General features: G+C 62.8%; 1 protein-coding gene across 1 annotated transcript in view; it reads left to right on the forward strand.

Moving 5' to 3' along the window:
- PRDM16 (PR/SET domain 16) overlaps nucleotides 1–14,804 on the forward strand; it is a 232,437-nt gene extending 217,633 nt beyond the window's left edge. The window contains exons 17-23 of the mRNA XM_065895946.1: nucleotides 1,537–1,706; nucleotides 2,346–2,423; nucleotides 7,805–7,974; nucleotides 8,322–8,496; nucleotides 12,237–12,464; nucleotides 13,305–13,479; nucleotides 14,670–14,804. Coding sequence (XP_065752018.1) covers nucleotides 1,537–1,706; nucleotides 2,346–2,423; nucleotides 7,805–7,974; nucleotides 8,322–8,496; nucleotides 12,237–12,464; nucleotides 13,305–13,479; nucleotides 14,670–14,804 — 1,131 coding nt within the window. The remainder of the gene's footprint in view (nucleotides 1–1,536; nucleotides 1,707–2,345; nucleotides 2,424–7,804; nucleotides 7,975–8,321; nucleotides 8,497–12,236; nucleotides 12,465–13,304; nucleotides 13,480–14,669) is intronic.
- The last annotated feature ends 1,117 nt before the right edge of the window (nucleotides 14,805–15,921 follow it).

Consider the following 15,921-nt stretch of genomic DNA (forward strand, 5'->3'; position numbering starts at 1 on the left):
ACCGTCAGTCGGACAGGAGAACTTGTGGCCTCTACAAAGTCTAGGGGTCACCACTGCACGAAGACGCCAGGTCCCGCCTGGCGGGACCTCGCCGGGGCCTTTCATCGCCGAGGCCCGACGTGCAGGTGCGTGGCGTGCGGGGTGAGGCAGTCCTGCCAGCCCACTGCCCACACCACCTCTGGGGTCCTGGGGAGTCTGGGGCGGTGGAGAGTCCCAGGGCCTCCCACGGCTGTGGCCACAACTGAGACCCACGAGCAGGTGAGCAGTCTGTTTGCCCAGGTCCCACCATCCAGGCCGTGGAGGGGCTAAATGAGAGGCTGGACGGCAGCTGAGGGGCAAGGCCGTGTCCATCTGTCCATCAGTGGGGATGGGTGGGGCCACCCACGGCTGGAAGCATCGTGTGCATCTGATGGGGAGCGTGCCTGCCCCACGAGGATGGCGAGGCCCAAAGCCCTGCAACTGGACAGAGCTGGCCAGGGCCCAGGCGGCAGCCCAGGGTCAAGAGAGGCCTCAGCCACTAGGATGGACCCCATTTTCTGTTTGTAAACCCCTTTCTGGTGTTTTATTGGGACCAGTCGGTTGTTCCCCAGCCTAAACCTTGAGGGGCTCGGGGCATAATGAAAGCTCTTCCTTTTCTGCTCTCATCCCTCCCGTGGGGCCTGGCTTGCAGCGGGCACTCTCTGGGGGAGTGCATCCCCCCCTCCCCTCTCCTGTCCCCCAGCCCCAGGGCCTCAGGGCAGGCGCAGCCTGGGATTCTGATCAGAACCCTGCCCGCCAGCTGGAAATGACCAATGCCAGGAGGAGGTGACTCCCTTCTCCACCCCAGGCAATGCCTTGGCATCTCCGAGGAGCAGAGAGGCAGCCCCTCTTGCCTGTGTCACCGTGTCCTGTGCCATGTCACGTTGGAGTTATCATTACGAACATTTAGTTAGTGGAATCCAACCTTAGGCTGTTGAATTTCCTTTTAGCACTTTGCCCGCAATTATGGCCTGCTGCCACTAGGTGCTGGTAGTGCCTTAGGCTCGTGATTTATGTTTTAACCTGAGATTGATTGAGGTAGCTATCGATTTTTCACCACTCCAAAAAAAAGAAAAAATTGGATGTAATTCTGTCTTTAACCCAAACTAGCCATCGGGAGTGCTGGCCGGGAGTCGAGCCAGCAGGGCCTTGCTGGCTTGTTTCAAAGTAAAGGGCTGTGTAATTGCAGGTGTCGGCAGCCTGCATCGCCCACTTCTCAACCAGCGCAGGTTGACTGGGGAAGGTCAGTTGCAGCTCCCCCAGCCTAGACCCTGGACTGTGACGGGGTTCCAGGCAAGGACAAGAGCAGGGCTGGCCGCAGAAAGTGAAAGAACCTAGCCCAGTGGTCAAGAAGAAGGAGGAGACCATGGGTTCCAGTGACGACCTCCTTGTCCTGGGGGCCCGTGACGTGCTCGGTCATCCAGGACCCCCAGATGCCCGTGGGGGCGGGTTCCCGTGCGTCAAAAGAGGGGACGGTTCGGGGGTGCCCCACAGTCTCTCCTGCCCTCCTGCCAACAGATGTCAGCCATCGAGACCATGACTGAGAAGCTGGAGAGCTTTGCGGCCATGAAGGCGGAATCCGGCAGCTCCTTGCAGCCCCTCCCCCCCCACCCCTTCAACTTCCGGTCCCCACCCCCGACGCTCTCGGACCCCATCCTCAGGAAGGGCAAGGAGCGCTACACGTGCAGGTGAGACGCTGAGAGCCCCTGGGGCGGCCCCGGCAAAGTGGCCACAGGTGCCACGCTGGCCCGTGCGCCTGCACTTCCAGGAGAAAGCTCTCAGTCTCAGCCAGGGTACAGTGTGGTAGCAACAGATGGCCCGTTGTCCCCTTGACATCATTCCCCAGAGATATGCACGTGCCCCCCACCAAGTTGTGCTCCCGTGAGCGCAAGAAAGTGCAACCTTGGCCAGCCGGTCGGAATTCGCAAGGCCAAAGGCTGAGGTGCCGTGGTCAGTGTTTAACCACAGCTCTGGGGCCGGTGGGGAGCCCAGTGCTGGGGAGACATGGTCCGGCCCCGGGTGCACGGGCTTGTGCAGGCCGGTCCTTGCCGGCTCGGCCGAGGCTGGGCTCCGGGGCTGAGAAACTACTTGGCGGCGGGGGGATTGCGGTGGGGGACGGCCCCGAGCGGGCCAGGGTGAGCCAGTGCCGTCTGCCCAGTGGTGCGAGTCCAGTTTCTCTGTGAGACTCAGCTGGGCCCCGGGGCCGAGGAGAGACTGAAATCCAGGGTGTGCAGGTGTGGGAGAAACAGCACCAGGAAAGCACCTGGGCGCCCGAGTCTCGGCGGTGCATCTGCTTCACGCATCCCTCACCCACCCCTCCACTCCAGGTACTGTGGCAAGATCTTCCCCCGATCAGCAAACCTCACGAGACACCTGAGGACACACACCGGGGAGCAGCCGTACAGGTAGGAGCCCGCCCGGTAGGGGGTGCAGGCTCCTGGCGGACAGGAAGGGCAGCGGGTGGGAGCCAGCATGCTTGCACCAGCTCGCTTCCTGCGCCCCTCCCTCCTGGCCCCTCAGCCATCCTGCGCCCAGGGGCGTTGTAAAGGTCAGGCTACCGGAAGGTTCCCATCTACCGACCCAGAAGGGCGCTCAGGAGCAACCCTCCCATCTGCCGCTGGGGTGTCGACTGGCGCAGAGAAGCCAGGCCCAGGGGTGGTCTGGCGGGGGGAGCCTCAGCCTCACCACCACCCAGCCCCACTCCGCTCCCCTCACCACGGCCAGCAGCCATCGCTGACCTAGCCCTGGGCAGGGGACCAGGGCAAGCGCCTAAGGCGCGGTGGGCTGGTCTCAGAGAAAAAGGAGCTCCATGCAAATTCGGGTCCCACCCAAGCGTGGGGCATCCTGAGGGATTCCTTACATCCCCCTGACCGCCCTGGACGGACGCCGCCTCTGCCCCCAACCTCGCTCCGCGGTGCCTGGGCTCCTGCCTACAGAGGTGTGGTCACAAGTGCATGGTGGGGGGGGGGGGGGCGGGGTGTGAGAGCCAGTGCATTTCATGTTCACAACTAGTGGAGGCATCACCCCATTTCAAAGACTTGGAGCCCCAGGCTTAGAGACGCCCCTGACCTGCCAGGGGTCCGAGATCATGGCCATGGTAGTTTACCATTCTGGCCTTTCCCCTTGGTCCCTAGGGCGTTTGTCGGGCAGGAAAAGAGCTGAGGGTAGTGCCCTGTCTTTTGGGGACCCCACCCAGGGGAACACTGGGAGTCCCAGGAGATGGTGACCATGAGGCAAATTGGGGAAACGCTGGTCCCAATGCCAGGATGACATTCCGGGCTGTCTGGTGAACAGCAGCCACTGGGAGTAAGGGGTTTGGTGTGGTTTTAAGTTGGCAACATGAGATTCCTGTCCTCTGGCCGCCGCACAGAGCTGGGAGTCACCCACTGGCCCTGGAGATTGGGGGCGTGTCCCCATCCCTCGGCCAGGCGGCCACACAGGGACCCCTGCAAGTGTCACAGTCCCCGTGCCCTGTCCTGGCCGGGTAAGCGTCAGCTCACGTCATCTGTTCAGTGCCCTCGGCCTGCCCACAACACACACCCCCACCCCGTTCCCCTCAAAAAGTGGCTTACAACTTAACAGAGGCTGGTTTGGCCTGGTTCCCTCCCTGAAAAGGAGCCATGTGTGTTTTCTGTAAGGAGAACCAACTTCTGGACAGTGTTGCGTGTAAGAGCCCCTGGGGGGTCGGGGCCGTGTTTATAGAAGGATTTAATTATCATCGATTTCTTTTGCTCTTTCCAATCTGTGAGTTTCGATGTGGGTAACAGTGATTGCTTTGAAAGTTTGCGCTGCAAATCCTGACCACGTCTGGTTCAAGGCAGCCTACAATGAGGAGTTTGGGGTGTGGGACGGTGCTTGTGACGTCACTGAGGCTTCTGGGCTCACCCTATGAATCAGAACGGCTTGAATCGGAGAAGGAAAATGTGCAGGTCTGTCCACAGAAGCCCGTTGCTGGCCCAGGCCAGGTCTGATGAAAACCGCCCGCCGCCTGCCCGGAGCCCACGTGTGTGTGCTGCGTGTGTGCCCCTCACAAGCAAGAGAAAGACAGACCCCTTAGTGTGACTGATGCGTTTGCTGGAGAGGAGGTCACACCTCTGCCCGGCCCAGCCCGTGTCCTGGCTTAGAGATCTTTGAGTGAAGCTGCGAGGGGCAGTTGTTGACACATTCCTTCAAGCTCCGGCACGGAGGGCTTATTGAGACGTGGGAGGAGAGATATAAAAACTGGATTGGGAATGAGGGGGGCCGCTTCCTTCATCTGTCCTGGCAGCCGCCGTGCTCAGGGGTCCCCCCAGCTGCTGCCCAGGGTGGGGGGGCCTCGAGTCACACTCTGGATGTGGGCGCTCGTGGACTGGCCATGGGCTCCTGGTGGGACCTGGGATTCCGGCTTTAAGGATGCTCACCTCCCCGTCTAGCTCCCCGTCTCGCTAACTGTGTTAAGTCAAAGCAGCCAGCAAGGTCCTGTTACCATTTCCGTCGGGGCTACGGGTGGCCCATAGGTGTCCTTTCTTTGCTCGTTTTATTGTTAGGGCTGGGTTTCAAAATCTCTTCTTTCTTTCCTTTCCTCGCTTACAAAGACCGGAGGCTTTTCTCCCTGTGATGGCTGGTGTGGCCCCACTGGGTCCCGGGGAGGACGCTGCCAGCCCCCAGAGGGCCATTTCACCCTCCCCACGTGGCGCTGGGTCTCTACCACGGCTGGCTTTCCCAGGGCGGCGGCAGATGCGGTCACAGCAAGGTCCCCCGAGGCCCTTCCTGCCCGCCGCCCTGGCCAGCGCGGGTCTCTGCTCTCCCACTCCTGCTGGAGCGTGATGGTGTGTTATTTTATACAGCACGGCCATAAATTTCACTAGCCACTTGTCAGCTTATTTACAACGCAGATCCCAGCTGCTCTGAGAGCCCTGCTCCCTCGCAGTCCTGGGCTCACCAGTCCCCTAAATTTCAAATGTACTTCTCTGGGCCATTTATTTAGATTAGGACCACGAGAGGGCCAGGTTCAGGACTCTGTGACCAAATTGAATGCGTCGCTGCCCTCCCCAGCCCCTCCCAGCCCCGCAGAGGTTGGGGCTGGGAGGTCTCAGGTCTGTGATGAACTCCTCAGCCAATCCTGTTTCGTACTCAGAGTTCCCACTGCTCTGGGATAATGCACGGCTGCTGGTGGAGCTTGCAGAGGGTCCCTGAATTTCCAAAGATACAGGGAAGGGAGGCTAAGTGTGCAGGCACCTGTGTAGACCAAGGCGGGCGCACCACGCAGCCCGTGTGAAGCCTGTTGGACAGGCAGGGGGCGAACGCCCAGACCCGGGCTGGGGCCAGCTTGGCCTTGCACTCGCCCTACAGGCGAGCCTGGCACCACTGGGGGTGGAGGGTTTCTGTAACTTTGGGGGTGTGCTGGGGGCAGAGTGGGGGAGCAAGATGGTGCAGGCTGGGATGTAAAAATCCTCCTTTCTGGACCGTTGAGAGCGGAGCGCCAGGTCAGAGGACACCCGAGCATCTCTGCTCAGCCCAGCCAGGGAGAGGGCTCAGGCCCCAGCCCAACTTCTCTGGCACCGCAGGCTGAGAAAGACAAGATAACCACCTTCCCAGTGCTGGCAGCCAGGACGTGGGTCCAAGTCACGGGGCTGTGGGAGGACCAAGGCCCCATGTCCCAGGGACACCCAGGGGCCCGGGGGCAGCTCAGCTGGCCCAACAGGCCAGCCTGGCACCTAGGAGCAGAGGAGGCCGAGGGTGGCTCATGGGGAGCCCAGGGGGTTAGTGTGTAGATCACGGACAGCTCTTAACCCATCTGCTGTGGAGGGAGCCAGCGTTAGCCTGGCCTCAGGCAGAATTTGGAAGCTTCGGGAACTGAGTAAATGAAGCCCCAGAATCACACCAAGGGAGCCGTAGGGACTCCCTCTAGCTGGGCCCCTCTCCCCAGGGGTTATCCCTCAGGAGGAGAGGTGGGGGTCACTTGGAGCCTCTCAACCTACCAGGACAGAGCTTCATAAAGCTGCCACCCCTTCGAGCAAGGAAAGCTCAGCTCCTGGGCCCCAGCGGCGCTAGTGGGCGCCTCAGGCTTCCTTCCTTGGGGGCCCTGGGAACACGGAGGTTGCCTGGACTCCCCGGGCAGGGCCAGCCTCTGAATGTCAAGTGTCAGGCAGGCACCTCGGGTTCTGGGTGGGCGGCACCGGGAAGGCCCCCGCCAGCCCGGCCCCAGATGGGAGGTCAGGGCCCCAGAGCGTCCTCAGGCACGTCCCCGTGCACATGACCGAGCGCTCGTGACCAGTAGGCTGTGCTGGAGCATGGCCACCGGCCCCTGCAGGAATGCCAGGCCGCGGCCTCACGACAGGTCCCCACACCTTCCAGCCACGCCCTCTGGGTGAACCTGATGTCCCGAGCTCATGCCCCGCTGCACGGGCTGCATAGACTCTGCCTCCTGAAGGGCTCGGCCGCTCAGCCTTGAGCTCGCCATGCTCGCCTCTCTGCTTGTCGCTCCGTGGAAGCTCGTTTCCAAAGCAGGAAGAGACCTGAGCACAGGGATGGATGTGTCGGTGCACCTGTGTATCTGAGACTTGGATGAGCATCCCTGGAGGAGTTCTGAGGCCAGGTGCACACGAGTGTGCCCACCAACACGTGTGCACACACACGCACACGCATCCACAAGAGTGCACATAGCCACACGTGTGTGAAGAGCACTCTGAGACGCTCGCACACGTGTGTGACTGGAGACCCCTGAGCCGGAGTCCCTCTGCCACGGCCCAGCTGGGCACGCGGAGCGGGTGGGAGCGGTGGACGGCCTCGGCCCGGACTCCTGCCGCCAGGAGGAGGTGGCACTGTTTGCGGAGCTGGCGGCTGTGGGTCCTCCGTCCCCCGGCCCCGGCTCTCTCTCTCTCTCTCTCTCTCTCTCTCTCATTCTCTCAGTGCCGGCATTGCTCAGGCCCCATCTGTCAGTTCCCGTGGGGGATCACCCTCCCTTTCCCCGCCATCGGGGCCTCCAAGGGTGGTCGCGAAGGCTGTGCCGGCATGAGGCCCCGCGCCCACGGGGACCTGCAGGCGTCTCAAATCGCGCCTCATGGCAACTTCCCGTCAGTAAAGCGCTTTGCTCTGGTAAACTTGTGGGGGTCACGACAAGATTCTGACAACAGAAGCATCTGGAGGAAAGAGCATCTTTTTCTAATTTCCCAAGTGTGCCGTGCAGCCTGGCAGCGGGTGCCCCTGCAGAGGGGCCGAGGGCGCCCCCCACTGAAGGGGGTCCGTGGACGGAGGCCACCTGACGGGGTGAGGCTGGGAGCCCTCTTCACCTCAGGCCAGTGAAGGATGCTCGAGAGAGTTGGGGCAGCCCCCGTGCCCTGTCAATGGACTGGCCAGCTGAGGCCCCAAGGGAGATGCGGTCCGCCCAAGGACCTGTGGAGAGGGGCCGGGACCAGGCCAGGGGACGGTTCTCCGCCAGGGAGGAAGGTTGCAGGCAGCGGGTCTGGGCTCCTTCCCAGGAAAACCTGCCAGGAGCATCTTTCCTGGTGCACGGGTGCCCCCGTGAGGCCACCAGGAGCACGCCGCCCTCTGCCGTGGACCGCCAGGCCCTGGCCTCCGCGCTGGGCGGACCCAGACAGCAGAGAGGGCGAGAGATGAGGGGAGACGCCAGAGGGTCCAGGTGCTGCCCACCCAGGGGCACAGGCCCCAGAGGGTCCCCCCGGCCTGTTCAGGGCGCAGTCCGACACCATCCACCACCCAGGGGCAGCTTTGCCAGGACCGCCTCCCAGGGCCCGCGGGGGTCTCCTCAAGGCCAGGGGCTCCGCTGAGACGCCGTGTCTTACAGGTGTAAGTACTGCGACCGGTCCTTCAGCATCTCCTCCAACCTCCAGCGGCACGTCCGGAACATCCACAACAAGGAGAAGCCCTTCAAATGCCACCTGTGCAACCGCTGCTTCGGGCAGCAGACCAACCTGGACAGACACCTGAAGAAGCATGAACACGAGCACGCACCAGGTGGGGGTCTGTCCGGCGGGGAGGGGGCGGGGCCGGAAGGGGACGCAAGCTAGCTCTGCGGGAAGCTTGCAGTCACCCCTCAAACCGTTTTCATTACGGAGGGTCTGTCCGGCGGGGAGGGGGCGGGGCTGGAAGGGGACGCAAGCTAGCTCTGCGGGAAGCTTGCAGTCACCCCTCAAACCGTTTTCATTACGGAGAATCTTATACTCTTGGGTCTTCCCAAGAAGTGGGTTCCCTGAGAGCGCCCCAAATGCGCACCCTCCTTGGCTGCCCGCCCCGCCACTGGTGCGCCACGGAGGGAGGGGCTCAGCTGAGGGACGCCCCCCTCTGATGCTGCCTCTCTGCAGTGAGCCAGCATTCGGGGGTCCTCACGAACCACCTGGCGACCAGCACCTCCTCCCCCGCCTCCGAGTCGGACCACCATGCACTTTTAGATGAAAAGGAAGACTCCTATTTCTCAGAAATCAGAAACTTTATTGCCAACAGCGAGATGAACCAAGCAACAACGCGAACAGACAAACGGTAAGAAACCCATCCCGGGGCCCCAGGAAGCTCTGGACTCTGCATGGTCGCCTGTATGGTCACGCCCACAGCAGGGTCCTGCGTCCCAGCACCAGGGACCCCAGGCCCACCGCAGAGGGCGAGGCCCGTGGGCTCTGCAGCCAGTGTCCATCCCAGCCCCCTCTCTGCCTCGGTTTCTCCACCTGCAGAGGGTGATTAGAACAGGCACCCTGGCCTGATGGCGTGTGTCACACACTCAGTGCGGTGCCAGCACACAGGCCTAAATGGCACAGTTTGGCCTCACGGTTGAGACGTGCATGGGCCAGGTGACGGCTCCTGCCGTGAGATCTGCCATGCCTCTGAAACTCCAGAACATTCTTATTTAATCCGAGGCACAAAAGGTTTCTTAGCAAGAGTGCTGCCCCTTTAAATACACACACACAGAGGCAGAAGAATGGCAGAATTGGGAATTCAAGGATACGGAGGGTCTTCTGCATAACCTCCATCCCGGGGCTCAGCTGGCAGAGAATCAGAGATGCCCAAACTCCAAGAGTCCTCAGGGATGTGTTCCCCTAATTCTGTAGAGGCCCAGAGGAGTGGGTGGGCTGTGGCTTTGCGGCCCCAGGGCCCGGGTCCCTCCCCACCCATCCCCAGCAAGGTGACGAGGGTCCCCCAGGACACCCAGCTCCCCAAGAGCCTGTTTGTTCCCACATCTCTGGTGCCCCTGGGGGCAGAGCAGGGGCACCAAAAAGACCTGTCAAATCTACAAATGGGCATGACACGACACTTGGACTGTTTCTGGCTCTGCCAAGTCCTGAATCTATGCCCAGGAAGGTGATCTCACCTGGCGCCTGGGTGGGCTCAGAGGAGGGGAAGTGGGAGAGGCTGGCCATGGGTTGCACATCCCAGAGCCCTGGCTGGCAGTGGAGACCTCACTCCTGGGGGCAGCCCTGCCTGCTCTATGGCCAACGAAGTGCCCATGGCCATCCTTGGCTCTGGGCACACGCTATGGTCTCATGGGAACCCGGGCCCTGCCATCTGCTCCGGGGTGCGGAGTTGTGCTCAGACAGCGCCCCACGGCTCTGAGAGCTGTGCGTAGTTCAAGCTCTGTGATCTCCGCCTTCAAAGTCACGGACCTGAGCACCCAGGGGCTGGGCCACGAGGCACGTCCTAGCTGTCGAAGACTCTTCCTTTGTGCCCAGGGCAAAGCCAGACGAGAACTGACACATGCCCGGGGCATCCTCCCTGGGGTGGGCGGCCGCGCCCGGTGGCTCCCACACCTCAGGCTTGGGTGACAGGCCCAGCTCTCAGCCACGAGGAGGACACTCCAGGAGAGCCACCAGACAGAGGGGTTGTCCCCAGAGGGAAGAGGGGACGGCGCCATCCTAACCCCACGGAGCAGAACGTCTCAACCAGGGCCCCTGGGGGCGGCCCGCGGGGCTCAGAGGACGCTGGCCTCACATCCCATGCCAACCCAGGCCCTCGGCTGGCCCTGCCTGCTGACGCTGCATCCCGGGAGCCGGGAGCCCCTGGAGGTGCCCGCACATCGTTGTCGGAAATGGAGACCATGGTCACGGTTAACGTTTGTCAGCTGATGTGCGGAAAGCGGTAGGATGCTGGCGGTCCTATTAGAGGCCAGTACTAACATCATCCAGAACCAGCATCTTGCTCTTGACCGTCAGTGAGAATTGAGGGCCTGCCAGGCTTCCTGGCCCTGCAATCCCAGAAACTCCTGAGCTGAATCCTGTCCCCCGCAAATTCCTATGTTGAAATCCTAATCTCCAGCACCTCAGAGTGTGACCTTATTTGGAAATAGGGTCTTAAGTTGTAATTAGTTAAGATAAGGTCTTACTGGAGTCGGGTGGCCCATGTCCGATAGGACTGGTGTCCTTAGAAAAGGGGGAGATTGGGACACACACACGTACAGGGAGGTACCGTGTGAGGACAATGCAGAGATCGGGTGATGTGCCCACAAACCAAGGAGTCCCAAGCATCGCCAGCACACCACTGGAGTCCAGGGGAGGAGCCGGGAGGAGAAGAAGCCCTGTGACACCAGGATCTGGGACGTCTAGACTCCAGGACAGGGAGGGATGGATCCCTGCTGTCTGAGCCACAGCCGTGCTGCTCTGGTGCGGTGGCCTCGGGGAGACTCCCCCACCCCAGGCAGCTGTGTGGAGGCCTGGACACTCGTCCTGGTGTCCTCTCTGTGTGAAGCCGTCTCCAGGCAGACCCCCCGCTCTGTCCCCGCCGTATCCGTCCCTGTACCCACCCAGCGAGCTCTAGTGCTTGGTGCAGGCCCCCCATCAATGAGCAGACCCTCTATGCAGGGCAGGGTTGGGGACGCAGAGACAAAGCGCTCGAGGTTGCTGCTCCTACAGAGAGGGGCTCATGTAAAAACCTGCACAGAGAGCTCAGGCTTGCTTAACTGACAGGCAGGGCTTTGCGCTGATCCGAGCCCCGGGGCCCAGGGCTCCCCACCTGCTCTGTGCATCAGCCCTCAGCGTGGGGCCTGTTCTCACGTCCCTGGGAGGGCGTGGGCTCCGAGATGGCAAGCCCTGTCCAAGGGGACCCTGCCAAGACCCAGAGTGGGAGGCAGGACCTGGCTCCGGGGTCCTCACCGCGGTGGACGGGCGTACACCTGGTGACAAGGGAGATGTGCTGGGGTCCTGCCCATCCTGGAGGGCAGGTCAGCTCTCAGCATCCACATACTTCCCCGTGGAAAGAGAAGAAGTGAAGACAGGGACGGGCGAGACCAGGGCCATCGGGGTCTCCCCCGGCTCAGCCCGGCCCCCCACCCTTTCTGCATTTGGAAGTGGTGACCACTCAGGGGGGACGTATCCTCTCGCCTTGGTGCCCCGAGCGGGAGCCCGAGTCTCCCCTGACAGCAGTGAACAGACTCCTGTGGGCCGTGTGGGCTTCAGGAGGAGTTGGGACGGGGGGCTCCGAACTCGGGCTCCGGAAGCGTGTGCTTCGCCCTCCACGCCCCCTCTGCCCACGTGTCGGACCCCCACCCAGATGGCCTCGGGCCCAGCCCACCTGTGGCCGCAGCCCCTGGTCACAGACTTGCAGACGCACCAGACACAGCTGGTGACATTTTCTGAAGGGAGTGAGCAGCCTGTCCCTCACTGCTTGTTTTCTGCTTTCAGTGATGAGGACCCAGGGTGGGAAAGGCTCGCCCGGCTGCGGGGACCCCGAGGGAAATGAGGTGGGGTCCGGGCTGCAGGGGAGAGCCCCCTGGCGGGTTTCCATCGCTGACAACAGCCCGGTCCGCGTGGTCCGGGACCCTGGATCCCAGACGCTCCATCTGCGGAGGGGCCGCCCCGTCCTCGTGTCCTCACGGCGGGCGGGGGGGAGCAAGCATCCATCAGGGCCGGGCCAGCAGCCCTCCCATGCTCTGAGCCCCCCCAAGGGCACCCCTTGTGCGGTGCCCAAGCCCAGACTCCCCTTCCCCACCGGCCCGGCCGTGGCTTCCTTCCCTGAGCCACTGAGTGGCCCGCTGTCCTAGCTGGCATAACAGGAGCCCTGCCGCCAAGCGGTGCCCACCCAGCCCCTGCCCAGCCCTCAGCAGTCCCCCTTCTCGGCCTGAGTCACTCACTCCACAAGGATGGCAGCCGAGCCACCCAGGACCCCGGCTCTGAGGGTTCGGTGACCGCGGGGGTGCAGGCTGCCTTCGAAGGGGATGGGGCAGCCGTCAGGGAAGGCGGAGGCATGACCCACTGGCCTCTGGGCATCTGTGGCCAGCTCCGTCCGTGTCATTTCAGGCCGGAAGTCCAGGACCTGGACGGTGCCCCCCCGTGCCCGGGCCTGGCCGGCGGGAAACCTGAGGACGCAGAGGAGGAGGAAGAGGACGAGCTGGAGGACGACGGCGACAGCCTGGCGGGGAGGTCCCAGGACGACACCGTGTGCCCCACGCCGGAGCCCCAGGCTGCCTGCGAGGACGAGGAGGATGGGCCCGCCTCCCTGGCCATGGGCTTCGACCACACCCGAAGGTGGGCGCCGGCCCCCGGGTGCCCCACGCGCCGGGGAGACCTCGTTCCCACACCCACCATCCGCCCAGCGGGGTTCACCCTCCTTCCCAGCAGGCGTTCCTACTGCAGGGACTTCTGTGTGCAGGCGGGGGTGAAGCCAGGCCCCAGGAAAGGGGGTCAGGGCTCCAGCCCCCCACACTCGCACGCGCGCGCAAACACACACGCTTCCCCAGGCCCGGAAGCAGAGTGGGGGAGGGGACGGCTGAGAGGGAGCTGGTCCTGGACCCGCGGGCCGTGTCCGGCCCTGCGGAAGAACCCAGAGCGGTGACATCTGGCCTCCAGCAGGCTGTGAGGGGCGGGGGCTGAGCACCCACAGTTCTGGAAGCAGGTGAACCACAGCCACGCCCCCCAGGTCCTGACCGCTCACTGCCTGCTTTCGGCACCCGTGAGGCTGCCAGCGTTCCATGATCCTCCTGGGGGAGGCCCGTAGATCCCGGAGGCCTTTCCGAGACGGCCCGTTTCCTCCCACCCCTGAGCGCTGGGGGCAGGAGCCCCGGGCTGCTCCAGAGCCACCCAGATTCTCGGGAACCGAGGTGTCCCCGGCTGCCCCCCATCCCTGAGGCCCAAGCGCCCCGCCTGCTGCTTGCAGTGTGTGCACGTACTCATCTCCCTCTGTCGCTCTCCTGCATCCATGTGGCTTCCGTCCAGGTGTCCGTGTGTCCGTGTGTCTGTCTCCTCGTGCACGTGGCCCGTGGAGATGCCGTGACGCGCATGCAGGCATGGAGCCAGCTGTGGGGCATCAGAGAGGTGGCGAGAGGCCAGGCCGGCTAACGGCAGGCCCCTCTCCGGTCGTTGGTGCAGGTGTGTTGAGGAGCGACCAGGCGGTCTGTTGGCTTTGGAGCCGATGCCGACTTTTGGGAAGGGGCTGGATCTCCGCAGAGCAGCTGAGGAAGCATTGGAAGTTAAAGATGTGCTTAATTCCACCTTAGATTCTGAGACTTTAAAACAGACCCTGTACAGGCAGGCTAAGAACCAGGTAGGTACCCGCCAGAGCCCACCCCCTCGCCTTCCCCAGGCTGGACGGCAGGCGGCAGCCGCGCCCCCCTCCCCCCACCAGGGACAGCCTCGCCTCTCGCTGTGGCCATCCCACGTCTGCCTGGGGACACCTCCCATGCCTATTGCATCAGCTAGAGAGACCCCCAAGTGACTGCCCTTGCCCACAAGTGGGGTGGGGCAGGGAGAGGTTGAGGGCAGATGAACGCAAGCGGGACCGTCACGGGGGCGCTCCCCCCGCAGTGCTCGTGGACACGTGGGTCCCCGTCCTCACGTCCCTGGAGGGAGGCGTCCACAGCAGGTGCCCTGCCCTTGTGGCTGCATTGGCCTCCCTCTGCCTCTACCCGAGCAGGGATGATGATAGCCCAGGGTCTTCTCGAAGGACGCTGCCCCGTTGGGGGTCAGGATTGCAAGCTGCAGCCGTGACGGGGTCAGCGGGCCCCCGGCTGGCTGGGCACGTCTCGTCCCTCAGCACAGGTGTCGCAGGAGCCTGCCTCCTGCTTCTCTCCAGCCTGGGGGGCTCGGGGTTTCACTCAGCTCTCTGCAGCCCACCTGAGCCTCAGCAGAAGCCGTTTGCGTGTCTGTCTTCGTCTTTTTACTAATGCTGTCCGGAGCGTGAACTCGGGTGGACATCCCCCCAGCCCGCCTGCTCTGAGCGGCCCCCGCTCCCGTCTACTCACGCCCTGTGGGCTAAGCCGGGCTGCAGGCCAGAGGCACGTCTCAGAAACGCTGCACATCGTTTCCCCAGAATATCTCTGTGCTGCCACCGTGGTCATCCACAGGGGACAGGCCTCACCAGGCAGGGCCTGAGCCTCGTTGACAGGGTCTTAGCAATAACTACCAGCATTCCCAGTCCCTCCCAAAGAGCACACCTGCCTGGGAACGCGTGCTGATCACCGGGGACGTGGAGGCGACTGCAAGGGGGGATGTGCCCCAAAGAGGCTGAGGGTCTTGGTGGCACTCTGCACAAGCGCCTGACAGAGCTCCCCCCACCGCGCCTTCCTCCTCTGTGGGCCGGCCCCCCGCGCCTCTGCCCTCATCTACCTCTGGAGCTGAGGCCAGCCAGAGCGGTGGGAGGCCGGGAGGGGACGGGGCCGGCCTGGGGTCTGCAGGACCGCACCGCGCCCCGCTCACCTGCCCGTCCCGTGTGTGCCCCGCCCTCTCTCCCGCCAGGCGTATGCAATGATGCTGTCCCTTTCTGAGGACGCTCCTCTCCACACCTCCTCCCAGAGTCCTCTGGACGCTTGGTTGAACATCGCGGGAGCCACGCCAGAGTCCGGAGCCTTCAACCCCATCAACCACCTCTGACCACCCCCCGAAGGGCTGGGGTCAGAGTCCAAGCGAGGCCTCCACGGGCCCCCGACATCCCGACAGAAATCCCAGCTGCGGAAGATGGAGGCCAGGGCCTTGGGGAGCCGGAGCGGCCCGGGGCCGAGGAGACCCCTTGTCACCTGCGTCTGACCTCTCCTCAGCGTCTGTGCCCCCCGCCATGGTCCAACTTTAACTTTTCCAACGAAAACTCAGAACCCGGAGTCCTTGGAGCCATCGTAGGGTTTCACCGGCTCTAAGAACTGGTCTTGAGGACGGCGTTCGAGATGGTTCAGCTCACAGTGTCCGGGTGCAGCGCCGGGGGGCTGCTTTGCAGAGTCAAGCCCGTGGGCGAGGGCGGGATTTGAACCCCAAACTGAGGCCGGCGGGCCGCTCCCAGGCGCCCGCGTGGTGTCTCGAGAGGGAACGGACAGCTGGGTGTGCTCTAAAGAGGGAACCGCCCAGACGATTTTTATAATGAAGATTACAAGGATGACCCTTTTGGTAATCTTATTGAGACAGAGTCTATTTAAGCATGTGGTTTTGCGGTTTTAAAAATAGACAGTATTTTTAAAAAAAAAAAATCACGAAGTGACTTACCAGTTGTTTTTTAAAAGTAATTTTGCATTGCTTTGAAATCTCAGTTTATTTGCAAACCCAAGCCTGCCTGGGAGCCAGCACTGCGTTTGGGGATGTTCTTTATACTGTAGATGCAGAGAAATTTTCTATCTCTGACCGTATTTGTAAAGCCAAGGTGATTCTGGGGTCGCCCCCCGGGCAGAACTGAGTTTGGGGGGCCGACTCCCGTGAGCAGTTTCAGACTGTGCCCGGGAATCAGATACGGTGTCCTGGGCTGGCCCAAGGCTGGGACTCGGAGATGTGCCTGTCATTGTGTGCCATGCGATTCGTGCCTGTGGCCCCCATCCAGACGCCCGATTGTATGGGGGAGGTCGGAGCGGTGGCTGGTTCCCTGATGTTCTCCCCACAAGGGCTGTGCCTCGGCCACCCCACGCCAGCCCGCCCACCACCGTCCTCAGAAGGCAGGGCCTGCCGGTCACATTCGGATCTCCAGCCCTCACCCTCACCCACCCCCGGTCAGACGGACAAGGGGGAGGAG

This window comes from Phocoena phocoena, chromosome 1, assembly GCF_963924675.1.
Source record: "Phocoena phocoena chromosome 1, mPhoPho1.1, whole genome shotgun sequence".
Taxonomy (NCBI): Eukaryota; Metazoa; Chordata; class Mammalia; order Artiodactyla; family Phocoenidae; genus Phocoena; species Phocoena phocoena.